The sequence below is a fragment of the Macaca nemestrina genome, chromosome 2 (genome assembly GCF_043159975.1).
Source record: "Macaca nemestrina isolate mMacNem1 chromosome 2, mMacNem.hap1, whole genome shotgun sequence".
Taxonomy (NCBI): Eukaryota; Metazoa; Chordata; class Mammalia; order Primates; family Cercopithecidae; genus Macaca; species Macaca nemestrina.
Genome location: NC_092126.1, coordinates 36,665,786 through 36,687,017, shown reverse-complemented (window position 1 = coordinate 36,687,017; position 21,232 = coordinate 36,665,786). Strand labels below are relative to the sequence as shown.

The window sequence follows — 21,232 nt, the reverse complement described above, 5'->3', positions numbered from 1 at the left end:
AATTTTGAATTTTGATCCTGGGGAAATCTACCAAAGATGTCAAAAAGTCTAAGGTACTTGATTGAACAGAATCATAGGTCACTGCTAAATAATAGTTATTCATTTAACTAGAGTGGTAATCAAAATACTTCAAAAGCACTATAGAAAGTTACATGGATGTAAAAGCCTTAACCCTTTTAAAGTTTGGTTTTCCTAAATATCAAAAACTCAATAAAGATAACATGCAACACAGGAAATTGTCTTGGTGAAGCATAGAATCTTTGTTACCTAGGCCAGTTTTCTAAAGGGCAAAGAAGAAAGAAAACTGCCTGTAGTGTGATTGCTTTTATTTATACAATGTCCCTTTAGATAACCTGGAAGTTAAGCCTAACTAAAAGGGTACTTGAATATAATCAGGCGCACAGGAGGTGTGCATCCAGGGTTATGAATGTACTCCATGTTATAGAGAAATGTAAGCAAGAAAACTGGTACCTTGCACGAGAGAATGTCTGGCTCTTAGTAATAACATAGGAAATTTCCTGGTTACATGGGACAATTCATACATATCAGGAAAAGTCAAAAGTACAGAATCAGGCTGGGCATGGTGGCTCATGCCTGTAATCCCAGCACTTTGGGAGGCCAAGGCAGGTGGATCACCTGGGGTCAGGAGTTCAAGACCAGCCTCTCCAAAATGGTGAAACTCTGTCTCTATAACAGTACAAAAATTAGCCAGGTGTGGTGGCAGGCACCTGTAATACCAGCTACTCAAGAGGCTGAGGCATGAGAATTGGTTGAACCTGGGAGGCAGAGGTTGCAGTGAGTCTGCATCTCAAAAAAAAAAAAAGTACAGAATCAAGTTGTATTGGAGGAAACACTGCTTTCCTAGACCTTCAAGATAAAAACTTGCATAAAAATTAGCTGGATGTGGTGGCATATGCCTATAATCCCAGCTACTCAGGAGGCTGAGGCAGGAGAATCACTTGGACTCAGGAGGTGAAGGTTGCAGTGAGCCAAGATTGTGCCACTGCACTCCAGCCTGGGTGACAGAGCAAGTCTGTCAGCAAGTCTGTCAAAAGATAAATACTTTAGTGACAAATTGTAACAGCTGTGCTAAAACCAGGGAAAAAGTTACAGGACTTGGCAAAAATGTTGAAGGAGAGGGTGATCAACCCAGCCAAGCAAAAAGATAGACCTTTTCAAGGGTAGAAAGAAGGAGAGTTGCATTTCTAACCTGAAACTAGGGAAATTAGATAGATCGCAGAAAGAAATGTGGCAGAAATAGAAACTATTTGTAGTTTAGAGGATTACTGCTAAGAAACAGATTTCAGAACCAAAAATCAAAACTTCTTACAATTTTATTAAAAGCAAATCAACATTTTATGAAACACCTCATTGTTCTAACATAGGGGACCAACATTTTACATTCTGTATTAGTGTGTTTTTAACATCAATCTCTAGAAAGGCTCATACACAATTTCCTTCCAATTGTAACTCACTTGATCACACAGAAAATTCCTCTTATAAATTGTCTTTTCATAAACATTATCATGATTTACTTAGATCATTAACAACATGCTTGTACTTTCTGGTTTGTCCTACACTTCCTCTTTCATGAGTAATCAGTCATTTAATCTAGAACAGAAATTTATCACCCAAGATTTTTTTCTCATATAAAATTCTTTTCTTTTTCTTTTTCTTTTTCCTTTCGTTTTCTTTTCTTTTTTCTTTTCTTTTCATCTTCCTTACTAAATATACATCTTACCCTCCTCATATGCTTGCACACAGAACAGTCTTTCTCATCAACAGTGGTTTAATCACACACATTAATTACAATGTTAACTCTTGACAACCCTAATTTTCAGTAAAAGCCTAGAAAGTAAGCAGCTTTTAACCATCAATCATGTACCAACAATCCATGAATACACATTTTACAATTTCCAGGAACACATACTTTCTAATAGAACCAACTCTTTAATATGGAACAGGATATTTTTACTAGAAGATCCACTTATGTTTCTCAGAAATAAGAAGCCAAAAGTATATGAACCTAAACCCAAAATATTCAGCAGCAAATGTCTCGGCATTACGTCTTATCTGAAAATGATCTAGACATTCAATGTGCATCCATCATTTAACTTGGCTTAGCAAACCCTAAGGATATCATTACTAAAAACATTTGAGAGGCTGGGCACAGTGCCCCATGCCTGTAATCCCAGCACTTTGGGAGGCCGAGGCAGGTGGATCACTTGAGGTTGGGAGTTCGAGACCACCCTGACCAACATGGAGAAACCCTGTCTCTACTAAAAATACAAACATTAGCTAGGTGTGGTGGCCTGTAATCCCAGCTGCTTGGGAGGCTGAGACAGGAGAATTGCTTGAACCCAGGAGGCAGAGGTTGTGGTGAGCCGGGGATCGTGCCATTGCACTCCAGCCTGGGCAACAAGAGTGAAACTCCGTCTCAAAAAAAAAAAAAAAAAAGACATTTGAGAAATCTTCTCGAGTGAACATATAAAGCATAACCATTATCAACAGTTCATTTATGAACTTTTATTTCATTTACATCCATTCAATTCTTTTACTTTTAACAATTATATTTGGAAAACTTCATGAGACTCTAGACAAACCTAGCTACCGTCTTAAGCTAAATTTTTTCATCAGTCAAATTTACATTATTGCATGCCAGGCAAGTATCATAAAAGCAAGAACCCTAAAGTTAAATACATGCATATTTTTCTAATAACTCAGAAGACATAGTGATTCCCACCAAACCAACAATATTAGACTAGTCCCACCCGCCAAAAGATTACTAAGTTACATGAACTTGACAAGCATTTGGACTTATTTGCTTAATTTATGAGTACTCATTCATTTATAAACCAATTTGGTAGCATAGACAATATACAAACAGATATGTATACACACATATACACAAAAATACAAAAAGACACAAAGATTTTACAGCTTTAATTTTAAAACTCACTAGTTTAAAAGGACAGTTGGATTCAAACTGTGTTTCTGTAAATGGAATAGGCTGAAATTTATCTGTCCCCCGTGGCCAAAGCCTTTACTGAATTTCAGATAAAACAGGTACAAATTTACATCTCAAGCACAGAGAGAATTTAAGTGTTCTCAAGAAGGAGTTCAAGTGTGCTAGAGGAGGATTAAAATGCATGCCAAGGTAACATAAATCATAGCAATTTATCACACGATTTTACAAAGAAACATGCAAATGAGCCTAGAGAAAATGTAGGAACCTTTTCAAGATAACCAGCTGAAAGAGTGAAAGAGGAAGGAGGGAGTGAACAATAGAGCAGAGATGGTGAAAAAGGTGCAGAAGTCAGGCAGAGGTGAGCAAGGGGGCTAGTGGAAGAAGGGTCTTTCAAAGGTGTTTTAACAGTTTTAATTTCAGTCTTGCAAGAACTATCTCTTTCTGTTTCATTAAGGCACTCACTCAGTTTGGAATTATTTTCTCTAATGGAGGCAATGGTAGCCTCTTGATTCCATTTAGAACTTTCAAAGGGCCAACTGAGACTTAGGCTTCCTTCCCATTTTCTCTGGGAGGCTCAGTATTTTCTTTGTTCCAATTGTGCACGCAAATAGGCAAGTTTGGAGTTTCAAAGGAGCCCCCATTTTTGCCAACAAAGTTTAAGATTACCCTAAGTAGTTTTTGTCCAAAGACCTAGCCAATTACAATTCCATGGACTGTAATTTTTGCTCATAAGGCCAGCAGGAGAAAAGGAGTGCTGGAAGGTGGCTGATCAGCAGGGGAATCTTAAAATGTGGGTTATCCACTGCACTGACCTGATGAAAATGTCCCTTCCAATGCCCTTGGTGTGAACTTCCCCACAAAACCTTACAGACCAGCTGAGTTTGACTGGGAAGAACCCCCCAAAAGGCAGGGTCAATGGGGATGGCAGACCCACCATCTCCCCAAGGTGCTGGGTAGTCCCACCTCCACCCCTACTACCTTCTTAGCCACCGGGGCCTGATCCCAGCAGTGACAGTAGCTCCTTGGGACCCAGCAGGAAGACAAGGTCTGTATTCAGAAGTCTCAGGTGTCAGGTCACAATGACCTCACAGCAGGGGTGCCAGGTCACACTAACCTTTCACATGGACTGGGGAGCCCTTAATAACCAAGCCTTAGTTCCTGTTCTTTGAAACACAGATTACAACAACCAGACCCACCTCTCATGGTAGCTGCATGGGTTAAGTGAGATGCTGGCTCTGAGGCTGCTGTGTGAATTGCCCAGTGTTGTTGAAAACTTGGTTTATTGGATTCAATAGAACTCTTCAGATGCCAGCAACAGGAAATCCAGCTCAACAAAACTTAAACTATAAAAAGAATTTATTGGCTCACAGAACTGCAAAGACCAGATGCAATGGCCCATTGAGACCGACAGCCTAAAGGACGTGGCCATGGTGACCTCTGGCCCACACTCCTGTTCCTCCAGTGGCCACATCCTGGGGCAGATTCTCCCCAGGGCTCCCTAGACCTTGACACTGAGGGAGGCAGCCGTCTGCCCTGACGCTGGCCCTGGGAGAGAGCACACTGTCCTGGTCGCTCCAGCAGGGGGCCCAAGTGGCCAGGCCTAGGCCCCATGCCCTCCTGCCCCAGTGAATGTCAGCTTACCTAGGCCTCAGCACCTGAGAGTAGGGAGGGCTGGGACCCCGAAGGAAGGTCGGGGAACTTTCACGAGAAGAGGGACAGATTTGGAGAGGAGTAAACAGAAGAGGTCTACCTTGCTGACCATCATTCCTACTACTGTCGCTGGAGGGAGGTTCTCGGAGCTGGTGAGGCCAGGAGCCCCTGCGTGTATTTAGTCTCCACACCCTGCTGTGAGAGAGCCATGGGCTTACTGTCCTCAGGTCAGAGTCCTCCCTGGTCACTCTCCTCGGCCTCCTCGCCTGCTGCCTGCACAGGGAAGCAACGAGCATTCTCTTCCTGAGTGCCCTGCAATGGAGCCACACCTCCAGGCACTCCCTCCCTGTGACCATGAACAGGGAGGAGGCCTGACTTCTAGTGACCTCACCAGGTGACTCAGAGCACCATATTGAGTCCAGGGTGTGTTGCAGACCAGGGCCCAGGTAAAGGGTCTCACTGAACTTTTATTGGCCCTGATGTTTACAGCAGAGAAGGCAGAACTGACGCTGCCTGGGAGAGCCAGGCTGGCCTAGGGCAGGGGCCAAGCACAGGGAGAGGCTGTGGTCCAGGAGCCAGGAGCCGCTGCCCAGCCCCAGTGCTCTTGGCCCCTGCTTTGTTCAATTGGGAAATAAGGTATGCACTGCGTGCGTCTCCCATCAGCCCCTCGCGCAGGAGCGGTGGGGAGAGGCAAGCTCTTCTGACAAATCAGCCCTGCTGTGTCTCCGGCGGTGGCATCCTGCTATCTGCACTTGTGTTTGTACTTGGTCCCTGCCCTGAAGGCTCACAATCTACCTGATATGGGGTCAGTCCAAACAGTGCAGAGAGGGCGTGTGCAAGGCAATGCAGGGCACCCGCTCCCTTTCCCAGGTGAGAGAAAAACAGGGCTCAATACGTATTCCTTGGGCTCTGTGGACAGGGGCTGAGGTGCAGGAAGGCAGGAAATAGGGAGCCTGGGGCCTTTCAATAAATGAGGAAGCCACAGACCTGGGCAAATAAAGAGAGGGGAGAGAAGAGGCCCAAGAAGCAAGACGGAGGAAAGAAGAGATCCCTCCCAGAAGTGAGGCCAGGGCAGGTGGGAGTGTGGGCCCAGACCAGGGGCTGGACCCCGGGCAGGGCACATGAGCCCCAGAGTGATTATACAAGTGATACAGGCATTGTGGGGAATCCAGAAAACAAATAAGGATGTGCAGGGAACCTCCTCATTGCAGCTTCCACGGGCTGACCCTGCTACGAGCAAGGTGAGGACACAAGGAGAGCAATTCTAACCAGGAAATGCCAAGAGAGCATTCACGAAGTCTGCCTGCCAAGAGTGTGTGTGTGTGTATGTGTGTGCATGTGCGTGTGTGTGCCTGTGTGTGTGCTCATGTCTGTGCATGTGTGTGTGCATATGTGTGTGCATGTACATGTGTGTGCCTGTGTGTATGTGTGCATGTGTGCATGTGTGTGTGCCTGACCAAGTTATTTTACCTCTCTGTGCCTCAGTTTCTAATCTTAATCTTCTCAGTCCTACTAGTTCTTAGGAGCCAGCTTGACAGTCTCCTCCTCCAGGAAGTCTTCCTGCTGCCCAAGGTGAATTAGGGCCCCTCTTCCATGCTGTCATAGCAACTGTGCACAATAGCTTTCTTCCTACATCACAGCCACATTTTCTTTTTTTTTTCACTCTGAGATCGTAGAGTTTTTGAGGTCAGGAGATGTTCTTGTGGCTATTTTTTTTTTTGGTTTTTGGGTTTTTTTTTTTTTGTATTTTCTCAGTGCTAGGAAATATTTGCTGAAATTCATGTAAAATGGAACTAATGAAAATAACCTTCCTCATTTGGTGGTTTTGAGGATTAAAAGAATCAACCTTGGCAGGGCGCAGTGGCTCATGCCTGCAATCCCAGCATTTTGAGAGGTCAAGGAGGGCGGAACCCTTGAGGTCAGGAGTTTGAGACTAGCCTGGCCAACATGGTAAAATCCCATTTCTACTAAAAATACAAAAAAATTAGCCGGGTATGGTGGTGTGCGCCTATAATCCCAGCTACTGGGAGGCTGAGGCAGGAGAATCATTTGAACCTGGTAGGCAGAGGTTCCAGAGAGCAGAGATGGCGCCACTGCACTCCAGCCTGGGCAACAGAGCGAAACTCCATCTCAAAAAAAAAAAAAAAAGAATCAACCTTGTACTAGAACCAGGCACAGACTGTTGGCACTGTTAAATAAAAATATGAAATAGTGGTCAGGGTGACTTGCAGAGGAACAGCTGCCCCACCAGTGACAGTGACAAAGCAGCAGTGGAGCCCTTGCTGCAAACATGGCCTCTGACTCAGGAGAGGCAGTCACTGTTGAGAGTTAACCTATGATCACACTTGGATATCTAAATTGCCAAGGAAGCTTCATCAGCTGCTGCAGGAGTGGGCAATGTGGCCCACCAAGTTCATGACCAGCCACCAGTGAGAAGAGACAAGGCTGAGACCCAGAGACAACCCAGAGGCCTCCAGGGGGCAGAAGGAACAGGGTTTGGGCAGAGAGAACAATGGCATGGAGGTCTAGGAGCAACGAGGCCTTTTCCAGTCACGAGGGCCCTTTTAGAATTCATTTCTGCTTAATAGCACTTAATAAACATTTTTGAGCAACAGGATATGTTAGGTCAAATGGGGGAGATAAAGAGAATTGACACAGAACCTTTGCCCTTGAAGAGCTCACAGCTGAGTTGGAGAAAGATACCTAGAGTGCAGTTTACTAACATCTATACCACCAACCCCCACAGCAACGCAGCTTCCCAGCATTGAGACCTTGCTATGCTCCAGGCACTCCATGCATCATCTCATATGCACTTCGCAACAGTTCATCATGAAGAGAAGGCACCGCAGAGCCAATGGGTTAAGCAAGCTATCGAAGGTAGTCAGCGATTTTGTCTGACTACAAGGTCTGTGCATGACAGGACTGTACCACTGCAAGACATGATTCTACTGTTGTTATGGGGCCCAGAACAGGCAATAATAACATGAACCACTCCTTGAAGAAAGAAGCCAAGCATTGCGAGGCAGGCCATGCAGGCAGGGGAACAGCATGAGCAAAAGCCCAGAAGTGGGAATGAATTTAACTGCCCCAGCACCAGGCCAAGACAGCTGGAGACAATTCAGGCAGAGAGGAGAGCCCGGAGCTGCTCAGCTGCTCTCTATCTTTCTCCTTCCCTCCGCAACCTTGAGAAAGTAGTTGATGGGTTCTATTTGCATTTTCTCCTTTCCAGTTTCTCCTGCCCACATCACCCGCTGCAGACACTCTTGCCAAGTTCCTCAGTGCCAGCGTTGCCAGCCTGGTGGCCACTCCTCAGGCCTTCTCTCGCCTCCTCAGCAGCCTGGCCATGTGCCTGCCCTCCTCCCTTCTGAAAGAGTACCCTTGCTCTGTCAACATCTCCTCCCCTGGTTTACTTTCCTCCACTCTGGCTCCATCCCTTGTGCCACCTTGATATTGCTGTGGCCCATCCTGGACCTATTTCTCATCAACACAGCCTCTCCAGGAGACTCATCCCTTCTTGAGGCTTGACCATCACCTCCACGTGGGATTTCCAAGCCCCTATCAATAGCCCAGTGTCCACCCTGAGTGCTGGACCCACATACCCATCTGCCTCCTGAAGATCCTTACCTGGGTGTAGTCTGGGAAATTTGAATTCAGAATGCGACCAGGATACTCACTGGCTTCCTTCAATAGTGGCTGCTCCTTCTGGGCCCCCTCTGTCAGGAGTGGGCATCACCAATGCTAGTTGCCCAAGCCAGATCCTGGGAGTCATCACTAACATCTCTCCTCTCACTGATATGTGGGTGCCACCTCCCTTTGACATTTCTTAAGCTTTTCTCTCCTTCTTACCACCATCCCACTGCTGCCATGCAGGCTTTTATCATAGCTCCTGGGGTTCCTTCCACAGACTGCCCAATTCCACTCTGGCTGCCAGAGAGGTCCATGTGAAATGCAAATTAGCCCAGGTCACCATTGGTCAGAAGCCTTTAACAGCTCCCCATTGTGCTGGGGAGACAGCCTAAACTCTCAGCCTCTTTGCTTCATACCCACATACCCACTGCGCTTGGTCTTGAGCTCCAGCCAGACTGAAACCATGGAGTAGGTTTATCCTCTTTACCCTAATGCTCTCAATCCTACTAGTTCTTAGGGCTCAGCTTGACAGTCACCTCCTCCCAGAAGTCTTCCTGCTGTCCAGGGTGAATTAGGGCCCCACCTCCATGCTCCCATAGCAGCTGTGCACAATAGCTTTCTTCCTACATCAAAGCCATACTTTCTCTTCTTGTTTCCCACCCTGAGACCATAGAGTCTTTGAGGTCAGGAGATGTTCTTGTGGTTTAGCTTTTATTATTATTATTATTGTTTTATTTTTATTTATCTATCTATTTATTTATTTATTGAGACAGAGTCTCGCTCTGTAGCCCAGGCTGGAGTGCAGTGACACGACCTTGGCTCACTACAGCCCCTGCCTACCAGGTTCAAGCGATTCTCCTGCTTCAGCCTCCCAAGCAGCTGGGACTACAGACACCTGCCACCTCACCTGGCTAATCTTGTATTTTTAGTAGAGACGGGGTTTCACCATGTTGGCCAGGCTGGTCTCAAACTCCTGACCTCAAGTTATCTGCCCGCCTTGGACTCCTCAAGTGCTGGGATTAGAGGTATGAGCCACCGCGCCCAGCCTGATTTTGTATTTTTTCAGTGCTAGGAAATATTTACCGAAATTTAAGGACAGAAAGTCTGGGAGGCATACTCCGGGAGTGCTCTTGAAAGCAAATGGGTTACTCCATGTGCAGGTGTTGAAAATGTAAAACACACTATTATTTTTTCCCTAATAAAACCCCAATTTTGTTCAGAGGACAGCAATAGTGTTAACTATACTTCTTAGCATCCTTTGCAGGGGGTAGCTATGTGACCCAGGTTTGGCCAAGAAGACTTAAGGAAAAGTAGCTGTGCATGCAAGGGAGAGATTTGCTCTCTTGATGTAAGCATGGCCCCTTCCTGTTTCCTGTCTTCCACGTCTTTCCTGGAATTAGGAGAGGAGGCTGGAGATGGAGCAGCTATCTTGTGACAATGAGCCAGCCATGGGGATGGGAACCACAGGCTAAGGAATCTTGAAGGGCCTAGGTTATGACCCCTGGACTACCTACTAGCAGACTTCTTATTATGAGAGACAAATAAATCTCATTTAAGTCATTTTGGTTGGCTCTCCATTACATTTAGCTGAACTCCACCCAGTAAAGGTCAATGAAGGAAGATAAGCATCTGTGAGCATTTCTGAATAGGCTTTTCCTTTGGAGATGATGCTGGCGCTGACGGGAGGCAGAGGGCCAGATTAACAGAACGGGACTAGGTGAGGGCTGGAGAGGCTGATCCTCCAGGGGTTCTACCAGAGGATCATAGTGAGGTCTCAGGGTTTGAGAAAGAAGCTCCAGCCATGGTAGCCCTAAGGTGCCTGTGACCTTGGCCTGGGGGTTTTCTGGTCCCTGTTTAGTTCATCTTGCAAAATGGGGCTGCTGGACTAGACAACTGATCAGAAAACATAATGCTTCAAGTCTGGGCTTTAGAGTCAGACAAGGCTGAATTCAGGGTCCAGCTCCACCACTTGCTAGCTGTGGCTTTCAGACAGCTTTCTTATTGGACTGCTCTAGCATCCTTGTCTGTGGAGTCCAGACTCTAATAGTACCTATGCCTGTAGGGCTAACGTTGGGGCTTCATGAAATCCTGCATGTGGGTGCTCAGCAGAGGGCCTGGTATGCCCAGCACACACCAAGTGCTCCATGCTGGTATCCGTCCTTGCGTGCCATGTTCTCCCAGTGGACAGATGGGAGCTGGAATTAATGCCTGCCCTGAGGCTGGGGCTGCTACAGAGCTGTGGGAAGCCTGTCTGGATGTACCTTGCTCTATGGCTGAGTGAAGTGGCCAGGGGCTGCCCACTGTTCAACAGCTCTGGAATGCTGCCATGTCCAGGGACCTTGGGTCGCAGGTGCACAGAAGCCCTCAGACCCAGGCCAGGCCAGACCAGGCCCAGAAAGGTATCAGATCTTGGGTAGAAATAAGAAGCCTATGTGGTCCAATAAGAAGCCACAGGACAGATGGCTAAGGCTTTTGTCTTAGCCAAAGCCTCCTGGATATTGACGGCATCTTTTCCTGGGTTTGGGGTGGGGTTGGAGAGGTTCCCTCTGTACGGGACTACAGGAATGGGGGAGCTGGAAAAATGCCTCCAGAGCTGGATTCCTCACTGCAGCTGCTTTTGGAAGAACCTTGTTATCCTTCCCTTGAGAAGCCTCACTGTCTCTTCTCCGCGCTTGGAATCCTGGTGGTAAAAAATCTTGGGGAAAAAATAAACCCACTATTCATGCCAGCACTGAGAAGGAGGTCAGTGGGGTGAGTCTCGTTTGTCCACACCCTCCCACCCCCTCTACCCCTCCCCCCAGCACCCCAGGCCAGACCCAGCCATGCCGACACTTGACAGCCCCTGCAGTTTACCTTGGCTCAGGTCCAGAGACTTCGGGCCCAGCCCCCACCTTTTCACCTTGTTACCCAGCCCCCTCTCCAGCGCAAAGAGCAGTTTAAATATAAATCAGTCCTCAACACAAACAGAGCTGCAGCGAGTCTCAGAGCCATCACCGGAACTGAGGGCCCAGGTTTTCTGCGAGTGCAAACAAGCAGAGACTGGCTCCGTAAATCTCCCCAAGAGCGTCGGGAGGGGTGCCGGGGCTCCCCTCCACCCCCTGGATCCCGTTGGCCCCTCCAGCACCCGCCTCGGGCCTCCTCATACCCTAGCCTTCCTGCCCCCCAGCCCTGCCAACCTCTTTCTCCATCCCCTCCAGTCACCCACCTTCGCTTCACCCACCCTCTCTTCGCCAGTCCCCAGGAGCCTCCACCCCCTTGCAGCCTCCTGCCCCCGCACAGCCCTCACCTCCCCTCCCCGGGCCCGCCACCTCCTTCCCTCCCTCTCCGCCTCCCGGCAGGCGGGATCTTCTCCGGGGCAGTCAAGCCTAGCGGGTCGCTGCGGCGTCACACCTGTCTGAGGGGGCGGTGGCGGCGGAGGGGCGGGGGCTCGCAGCGCCTTTGACACCCGAGTAAAAGAGGGAGGAGGGTTTCAGACAGCTTTCTTATTGGAGCGGGTTTCATCATCGGCGGCTGCCACTTATAAAAACTTCTGGGCGCGCACTCCCTGGCTCAGTCTCGGCTCCGCGAATCTCCTCCGGCCGCCGCCGCCGCGCTCGCCACTCACCCGCCCAGCCGCTCCAGCCCGAGGCGCCCCGGCCCCCGCGCGCCAGGTCCCTAGCCCCGGGGCCCGTTGCCCCCGCGCTGCTCCGCGCCCGGCCAACCGCCCTCAGCCATGGGGCTCCTGCCCAAGCTCGGTGCGCCCCAGGGCAGCGACGCCTCTTCCAGCCGAGCCGGCCGCTGTGCCCGCTCGGTCTTCGGCAACATTAAGGTGAGCGGAGTACGCGGGGTCGTCCGGGCCGGGGCCGCGCCGGGCGCACCTTCGGCTGGGCACCCGTGTCTGTCTGCCGGAGCCAGGAGGCGCTGCGAAGCCCCGAGCTCCCTCCCGTGCTGCGCTCGGATCTCATCCCCGGGCGACGCGTGCTGGGCGTGTGTGTGCGAGTGTGTGTGTCTGTGCGCACGCTTGTGTGCGTGTGTGTGTGTGTGTTCACACGCCTTTATCGGAGTAAGTAATGGGACAATGGAAGTACCTGCTTACTGCTTACTGGGACAACTTCAGGCAGAGTTTTAAGCGAGAGAATTGTCCTGCTCGGTGATTGAAAAAGATTATCTCGAGGAACCCTTTTTCGGCCGCCAGCGGGCGGTTACTTCGTCAGTGGGATGGGCTTGGAGGTGCCAGGGGGCCACCCGCGCGTTGAGGGACAGACTGTGTCTCGTCCGAGCCCCCTCGTCCTGGGGTGGGTGGCCTAAGGGATGTTCTCCTTCCCCAGGCTTTCTTCTCCCGCCAACGGAGGTGGGGGGCTCTGCTACCTGGCTGTGCTGCTCGCGGTTATGTTGAGAATTCTCTCTCAGCGGGCAGCTTCCCCCAGGCTGGCAACAAACCCGCATGCTCGGATTGGCTTCCCTGATCTGGAAATGACCCCAGGAAGGCCACGGCTCTCACGGTTCAGTAAGGTCTAAGCAGGTGCCATTCACCAGGCAAGATATGCGGAGCGGGTGAGAAGATCGGGTGTTGGCAGCTCTTAGGATGAGAGCACCTTTCCCAGGGGTCGGAAATGGCTTTCCACTCCCTCACCGGTCCAGGAGGACCTGGAATGGTTCAATCCACACTCGGGCTGTTTTGCCCATTCTGGCTAGGCAGAAGTCACAATGGAAGATACCTCCTGAGAGGGCAGAGCTGCTGCCGTGAGGGTGTGGGAGACTGCAGCGACTGCATCAAGGCCTCTTCCGGTCAGGGTGGGATTCTGGTGTAGAGAGGTTGTTTCCCACAACCATACAGTCAGATGGGACTGGATAAAGCCTCCAGTGGTGCAATTAAGGGGAAGCCAGATTACACAAAGGGATGATGGTGTCATCCTTTTGTGGAAGGGGTATCGGTGCACTGGTTATATGTGTCCAACAGAAAGGGATCTGGAGGTCAGAGTGGATCTCACCTGCATACTTACTCAGCTGGGATCTCCGCTCCTGCTTCTGCTCTTTCTGCACCACAATAAATACAGGCTGAATTGAGTTTGTAGTTGGATATGGATAAGCAACAGAAATTTTGAGATAGTTTAAAATAATCTCCAAATCTCCTCGTTTTTGGCCAGAGCTGGATGGAAATGTTGTGTGCAGTTTTGGTTCCACCATTTTGGAGAAGTTTCATCAGGGAATTTTGGAACCTTTGGTATTTATAAATTAGGAATTGAGAGGAAAGGGTGGGGACTAGGATTAGATAGTCTAAAGAAAGGGGCCTCTACAGGAACTAGGGTGGAGCAACCTCCCTTCATTTTCACCAAGAAGGGCAGGAGGGATGGGTATCCAGGACAGATTCCTGACAGTGAGGGAAAGGCTGAATGAGATTGATCCATTTAGAACCCATCCTGGTTCCCTAAAATAACTGTTTATGCCAGCAATTTCTTTGGAGATCTATATAAATAAGATGATTTCTCATGTGTCGATGATTTATCCACATGTACCTGAGGGCTGGGCTCAGGCCAATTGGCCTCCTCAAGGAGTTAAGTGCTCATGCCAGTTAAGAGTTTTTCTTGACTCTAAAAATGAGATTCTGTTAGTCATCACCTCCTTTGATCCACAGTAATTGTAAGACCAGAGTTTGGAGCGACTTCCACTTAACTCCACTCATCAGTCTGAAACCAGATACAAGGTTGGATAGCTTACGGTGTCCAAGATAAATCTTGAATCTCAAATTCCACCAGTTAAAGTCACTTGCGCCTTTTCCTCCTGGGGCAATAACTGGAAGCTCTGCTATTTGAAGGAATATTTCCTCTCAGTGAGAGTAAATAGCCCTGCCACCTCGCAGTGGGGGATGGGTTGCACATATCTTGGGACATGTATGACATAGTGGGAACAGGGGACACTCGACCAGAGGGTCTGTCATTTGTCTAGATTCCTTGTTGCTGGACAGACTAACCAATCGACTTTGGACATTCCTGCAAATACCCACAAACCATATAGTTTAGGGGAAGTGGATAAAGCCAGAAGACTCAGATCCAAGGTCCCATCCCAGCCACCTACTAATGGGATGATGCAGGGAAGCATTTCTTACCTTTCCAGGGCCTCAGGGTCCTTACCTGAAAAAGCTGGTAATTGACCAATAACCAGCTCATGGGACTCAATGAAGATTATGTGGAATGAGGCATAGGAAAAGGGCGTTGTAAACCATACTGTGCTCTCAGGATCAGTACCCATCTGAGATCAATTCTTGCTTCAACAAATAGGATTTGTTCATGTTCAAACATTTAGGAATGATTGTTCCACCAATTCCATGAGACATAGTTATTAGTTAAGAAAAACTACATTTAATAATAATAATGATGATTAAAATAATAGTAATAGTGGCTAACAGTATTTGAGCTGTATGAGTGTACCAGGAACTATGGAAATACTTTATCTGTATTTAATCCTCATTACAACCCTATTGACTGGATACTATTATTGTCCTCATTAGTAATGAGGAAAACAAGGCATTGTGAAATTGTTCTCATAACCAGAAAGGGGTGGACTATAGAGGAACCAGGTATGTGAGACTTCAGAGTCAAAGACCCAAACCCTTGTTCAAGTTGGCCCTCACCATCAACACTATGCTAGTTAACACTGGTTTAGCAGGGGTGTGCTTATTCCCAGTGGCCAGTGATTTCTCTGGGCCCTGGTGACACACACATCCCAGCTGTGACCAAGGGGAGCAGCAGTGGCTGCAGGATGGATGCTCTCAATGGCTAACAGGCTGATACGCTTTCCCTCTTCATAACTGTCATCTCCAGAATGTGGCAGCTCTCAGGTGGGTTTTATGTGTCTCCTCTCCTGCGGTAGTAAACCAGATTTAATTTACAGTCTCTGTTGCCTCTGGCTTACAGGATTTTTTTTGTTTTTGTTTTTGTTTTGTTTTTTGAGATTGAGTCTCAGTCTGTTGCCCAGGGGGAGTACACTGGCGCCATCTTGGCTCACTGCAACCTCTGTCTCTCAGGTTCCAGCAATTCTCCCACCTCAGCCTCCTGAGTAGCTGGGATTATAGGCGCCCACCACCACATCTGGCTAATTTTTGTATTTTTTTTTTTTTAGTAGAGACGGGGTTTTGCCATTTTGGCCAGGCTGGTCTTGAACTCCTGACCTAAGGTAATCCACCCTCCTTGGCCTCCCAAAGTGCTGGGATTACAGGAGTGAGCCACTGCGCCCAGTCAGGAATCTTAAGAAGCAAAGATCTGCTCCACAATCACTGTTCAGCATTCAGTGTCCGGAATGCTAAATTAAAAACAGGTTCATTTAGTAATCCTGAGGGTGGGGATGGGAGGCAGCTTTTGCAGCTGACTTATCCTGGCGGCTTCAGGAAACTCTGTTTCTCCTTAAAATAAAACTTGCCCTTGGGACCAAACTGAGGTTATCTTATAGAAGGAGTGGTTGGTGACTGCTACCAAATTTCAGGAAATCACACACCCAGAGCTCCAGTGTAGTGAAGTAATGTATATCCAATCAGTGAGGGAATATGCCAGTGGAGACTGAGGGCTGGAGAATAGTGGGAAGAAGGGAAAGGCAAACCTCACAGCTTGGCTTCAGTGGCCCTGGTGACTTCTGGCCTGGGAGGACCAAGAAGTGGAGGAGAATTACTTTGTCTTGGCCTATGTCCATCCCTTCCTGAGGCTTCTGACCCCCAGCGATGGGGAGGCATCTTGGGCTTGCTTAACTAATCAGTTTCCAGAGCAAAGTGCTCTATCCCAGCAACCAGATTCATGCTCAGGAAAACACTCTCAAGAGAATCCCCTGAACCCAAGAATTCCTTCCAGTGTGCTAAGATAGGCCCACTCCTCCCCAGGGGTGGTGTTTCTCTAACGTTGAGGACAGCATTGTTCTGTTCCTAGGCATCTGCCTCCTGAGAGGCCTGCTTCCCCTGCTTGTAGGGAGAAAGGAAGAACAACTGGAATGGGTAGTCAGGTGGACCATGGGTCACTCAAACCTCCTCTTCCTGGATGATGCTCAAAGCCCTCCTTAGCTTTCAGTTTGTCTTCTGGTGGTACTCACACGGAACAAGTGGAACAGTGTTGTATGTTTCACAATATACATAGCTGATTTCACCTCTTTCTGATCATTGTCTTTTGTTGTGACGGTGACTACCTGTTTTTTCCATTCTGAGAGATCCAGAAGTGATGTTGGAACATTGAGAGGGGCACATGGCTTCCCTTTGCCTTCTTTTGTCTTGCTTGTGTAATAGACCAGGGTGTATGCAGAGGAATGGAGGGAGTCCCCTGGCCTTGCCCCTCTTCATTCTCCCTCTTCTCAACCCCCACTTAGTTTTATCCTGCCCCATGTCCTTAACCAGCCCCAGCACTCACTTCAATCCCCTTTCTGCCTGTGGTGGCGCTGGCCTTCAGACCATTTATGGGCCAGAGCCTGAGAGCCAGTCATGGTGGAACTAAGCAGCCAGGGATGCTCCCAGGGCAAATGAGCCCATCAGGAAGCCTGCACAGAGCCAGGCTAGTTTGGGCCCTATTCTGAAGTTAGGTTCACTAACATGTGCTTGGCCATCCCATTCTGTTTCTGTTGAGGAAGGACAGCTGTGTGAATCTGCACCTGTCTGTATCCCAGAGGATCAACACAGATGGTTGTCACTGCAGAACCTGGGGCCTCATGAGCCACCATAGAGAAAGTCAGCTGAGTTCCTAGTGCCAAACAAAATGATTGATTTAGAATTTTTTTAAAAACTTTTTATTTTATAATAATTATAGATTCATAGGAAAAATAGTACTTAGAGGTCCTGTGTAGGCTTTACCTAGTTTCTGCCAGTGGTTGCATCTTATATGATTTCAGTATAATATCAAAAGCAGAACATTGACATTGCTATCAAGTGTGTGTATAGTTCTGTGCCATTGCATCACATATGAAGATTTGTGTAACCACCACCCCACCACTTCAAGATACAGAACTATTCCGACACCACAAGGATTTCTCCTGTGCTGACCGTTAACAGTCATGTCCCCTCACTTTCGTGACTACCATCTCTAACCCCTGGTGACCACTAATCTGTCCCCTCCACCTGTATAATTTTATCACTTTGAGAATGTTATATAAATGGAGTCATACAATCTGTGACCTTTTGAGATTGACTTTTTTCATTCAGCATTATGCCCGTGAGATCCATCCAAGTTGTTTTGTGTATCAATAGTTTGTTTCTTTTTATTGCTGAGTAGTATTCCATGGTATGACTGTACCATAATTTGTTTAAACGTTCACTTATTGAAGGACATTTGGATTATTTCCATCTGGGGGCTATTACAAATAAATATGTTATGAACAATTGTGTAAAGGATTTTGTGTGGACGTTTTCATTTCTCTAGCGTAAATGCTCAAGTGTGTTTGCTGGGTTATATGTTAGTTGCATGGTGAGATACTTTTAAACTGCTGAACTGTTTTCTGGAGTGATCACACCAGTTACATTTTCACCAGCAATATGTGAGAGACCCAGTTGCTGTGACACCTCATCAATATTTGGTATTGTCACAAATTTTTATTTTAGCAATTCTAACAGGTATGAATAGTGACACCTCATCATGGTCTTGTTTTGCATTTCCCTAATGGCTAGTAATATTGAACATCTTTTCATGTGCTTATTTACCATTTGTATTTCCTCTTCATTGAAATGTTTTTTCCCTATATTTTGCCCATCTTCTAATTGTAATCTTTTGTTTTAACAGTTGAATTTTGAGAGTTCTTTATATATGTTAGACACAAGTCCCTTGTTGGGTATGCAGTCTGAAATGATTTTCTTCTAGACTGTAGCTTATTTTTTCATCTTCTTAACAAGGTATTTTATGGAGAAAAATGTTTAATTTTGATGAATTTTAATATATCAATTTTCAATCTTCTGGATCCTGCTTTTGGTGTCATGTCTAAAAACTCTTCTCCAAACCTTAGTTTCCGAATGATTTCTTCTATATTTCATTCTAAAAGTTTTTTTCTCATTTACATTTAAACTTATTTTCTATTTTGAGTTAATTTTTGAATGGGTGGAAGGTTTAGGTTAAGGTGTTTTGTTTGTTTGTTGTTTCACCTATTGCTCTCCAGTTGTTTCTCCACCATTTTTTTTGAAAAGACTATCCTTTATTGAATTGCCATTGCACCTTTGTCAAAAATCAGTTGGTTGTACTTGTGTGATCTATTCCGGGTTTTTAATTTTGTTTTGTTGATCTATGTGTATATTTTTCTGCTGATAGCAGTCTGTCTTCATTCCTGAAGCTAAAGCAAGTCTTTTTTTTAGTTGATGAGCCCATCCATCTTTATTTTCTTTAAAAAATTATTATTTTTGATTGACAAGTTTTTGATTGGCATAATTGTATACATTATGGAGTACAATGTGATGTTTTAATATATGTGTGCAATGTGGCATGATTAAATCAAGCTAATTAATGTATCATGACCTTGCTTATCATTTTTTATGTTGAGACACTGGAAATTTACTCTTTACTAATTTAAAATATATATTACATTATTGTTGACTGTAGTCACTCTGCTATGCAACAGATCTCAAAATCTATTCCTCCCATGTATCTGAAACTTTGTACCTTGAATCAATCACCCCCCATTCCCCCCTTCCCACCCTACCCCCAACCTCTGATAACCATCATTCTACTCTTTACTTCTATGAGTTCAGCTTTATTAGATTCTGCATTTAAGTCAGATCATGAGGTATTTGTCTTTCTGTGCCTGTCTTATTTCACTTAGCGTAATGTCCTCTAGACTCACCCATGTTATAGTAACTGACAAGATTTTCCCCTTTTTAAAGGCTGAATAATACTCCATGTGTATACATGCCACATTTTTCCTTACCTATTCATCCACTGATGGATGCTGAGGTTGATTCCACATCTTGGCTATTGTGAGTAATGTAGAGCAAGTCCTGAAGTTGGATAAAAGCTTGGTTTTACTTGGCAATGGTATGTGTTTATCTTACAGATACCAAATTTTATTACCTGTTCAGTTTCCCTTCTATTCTGGCTTTTAGGAAGATTTAAGGGCAGGTTTAACGCTTGCTTTTGGTAAGTGAGTGGGATCTTATGTATTTATGTGCTCCAGCTTTTCTTCTGCCCTTAGCTGATTGGTATGTTTTTTTCCCCTTGAAGCTGATTTTCAAGTCTATATTCCTAATTTTTTTCTAATCTTAATGACAGCCCTGCAAGAGAGGTATCAGCATCTCCATGTCACTGTTGAGGAAACCAAGGCTCATCCAAGGCCACATATCCAGTAACTGGCAAAGCAGGAATTCCCACCTGGTCGTCTCGCTCCTATTCTTCCCATGACTACAGAACGCCTCTCAGCTCTGGATTCTCTCGTCCACCAGCATTTGGGCCTGAGCTCAGTGATCTCTGAGGTCCTTTCAGACTCTTAGATTCTTATCTCATGATTTTAAGTTGCTGATTGAGATGAGACTAGGAGCAGGGCCAGTTAGGTCTGGACTCTTCTAGGAGACCTATTATGAAACCTGGCAAAAGCACCCAGATTGTCTTTGAGCAATCCCCAGTCCTTTCAAGTTGAGAGGACCTTGATTCCCTGAGTGTGTCTTACTGTTTGGGATGGATTAAATTTGCCCAGGGGTGGAGATGAAACTGAGGCAGGAAGTCTGAGACTGCACTGAGGGGTTGAAGGATGGGATGATACTCTGCAGCCAGCAGCTCTCTTCCTGAGCCTCTTTCCAGCCTCTTTGCCCCGCTGAAGGGAAAGGCTGTGGAGGCTCACAGGGATACACTGGAGGCTCAGACACAGCCAGAGCATTAACCCCAGGACTTGTGACCTTCAGAAACTCAGTCTGGTCAGCATTTGGCATTGTCTCCCACCCCCAAACAGGGCTGACCCCTACCTTCAGAAATGTGGCACACTACTGGAATCCTGTAGGAAGCTGAGAGTCCTGATGACAAGTTTCATTTTGTTTACCCAAATATCAGTCATACTTGTTTATGTCTAAAAACTGCTCCATCCAACACCCTTGAGAAATGCTGGCCTAGAGCACAGACAGCCTCAGTTAAAATACCTGTGTTATCAGAGAGAGGGCTACCTTGAGCTACTGTTTATCAAACTGCCCCACCAAGAGGCCCTGAATTCTAGAAGGGAATGAAGAAGTTTCCATGTAGGGGTAGGATAAGGTGGGTGAGGGGAGATGTCTGGGGATGTGGCCTGACTCCTGAGTATTACATTTCTTTGATATATTTTTATACTTTATCTTAAAATCAAATGAATGATATATCATCCTCCACAATCTATGTGTTTCCAAATAATATGTCATATTTCTCTCCAAACCTTGGAGTAACATTGATGCTCTAGGAAGGTGTGTGTGTCTAACTCGGCTCTCCCAGATATGGACTCCCAGGTACAGTGAATTGAGTTTGGAAAATACAACACAGGCAGACCTCACATTGGAACTAGTTTATGTGGTTGGCTTACCCAGCCAGCTTGTCAGGTGCAGAGGGAACGGTACCTAGACAGTTTAAGTGGGACAGGTGTGTGAGGCGTGGACATCAGAAAATTCCTGGTCCAGGCCCCGTGGGACACCACCAGACAGAACCAGCTAGAGAGCACAGTGAGGCCCTGTTGGCCTGGGGCATAGGGACAGCAGTTGAAGGGAAGGGTGGAGTTTTGGAAAGCAGGCTTCCAGAGTCACACTTCTGCTGCTTGTTTGGCTGCCAAAGAGATTGCAGAATAGGATTAAACTGATCTCTTTCTCAGACTGTTTTACAAGTCATTCTTCCCTAGTGCCACAAGCCCTTTTGAAAATTTCCTCCTGTACCTTTGATTTACAGTGTATTTGGGATACGTGTCTGGGAGCTGAGACTGACGTGGAGCCAGGACCTCACTCACTCAGTGAGCATTTATTGAGTGTCTACTGTAAGCATCTATTGAGTGTCTATTTTGTAAGCATTTATTGAGTATCTACTGGGTGAAGCTCATTACTAGGTGTTGCTGTTTATA

At 46.7% G+C, this 21,232-nt stretch overlaps 1 protein-coding gene and 1 long non-coding RNA gene across 2 annotated transcripts in view; one reads left to right on the top strand and one right to left on the bottom strand.

Annotated features, from left to right (window-relative positions):
- Positions 1 to 9,057: 9,057 nt before the first annotated feature.
- Positions 9,058 to 11,836, bottom strand: LOC105469886 (uncharacterized). The gene is made up of 3 exons (XR_980113.3): positions 11,636 to 11,836; positions 11,099 to 11,261; positions 9,058 to 10,940 (listed from the first exon to the last, which is right to left on the bottom strand). It is a non-coding gene; the product is annotated as an uncharacterized lncRNA (long non-coding RNA).
- A 57-nt stretch (positions 11,837 to 11,893) lies between these two features.
- Positions 11,894 to 21,232, top strand: part of LOC105469885 (solute carrier organic anion transporter family member 2A1) — a 97,930-nt gene continuing 88,591 nt past the window's right edge. Inside the window, exon 1 of the mRNA XM_011721462.3 lies at positions 11,894 to 12,053. Within this exon, the coding sequence (XP_011719764.1) occupies positions 11,958 to 12,053 (96 nt within the window). The 5' untranslated portion in view covers positions 11,894 to 11,957. The remainder of the gene's footprint in view (positions 12,054 to 21,232) is intronic.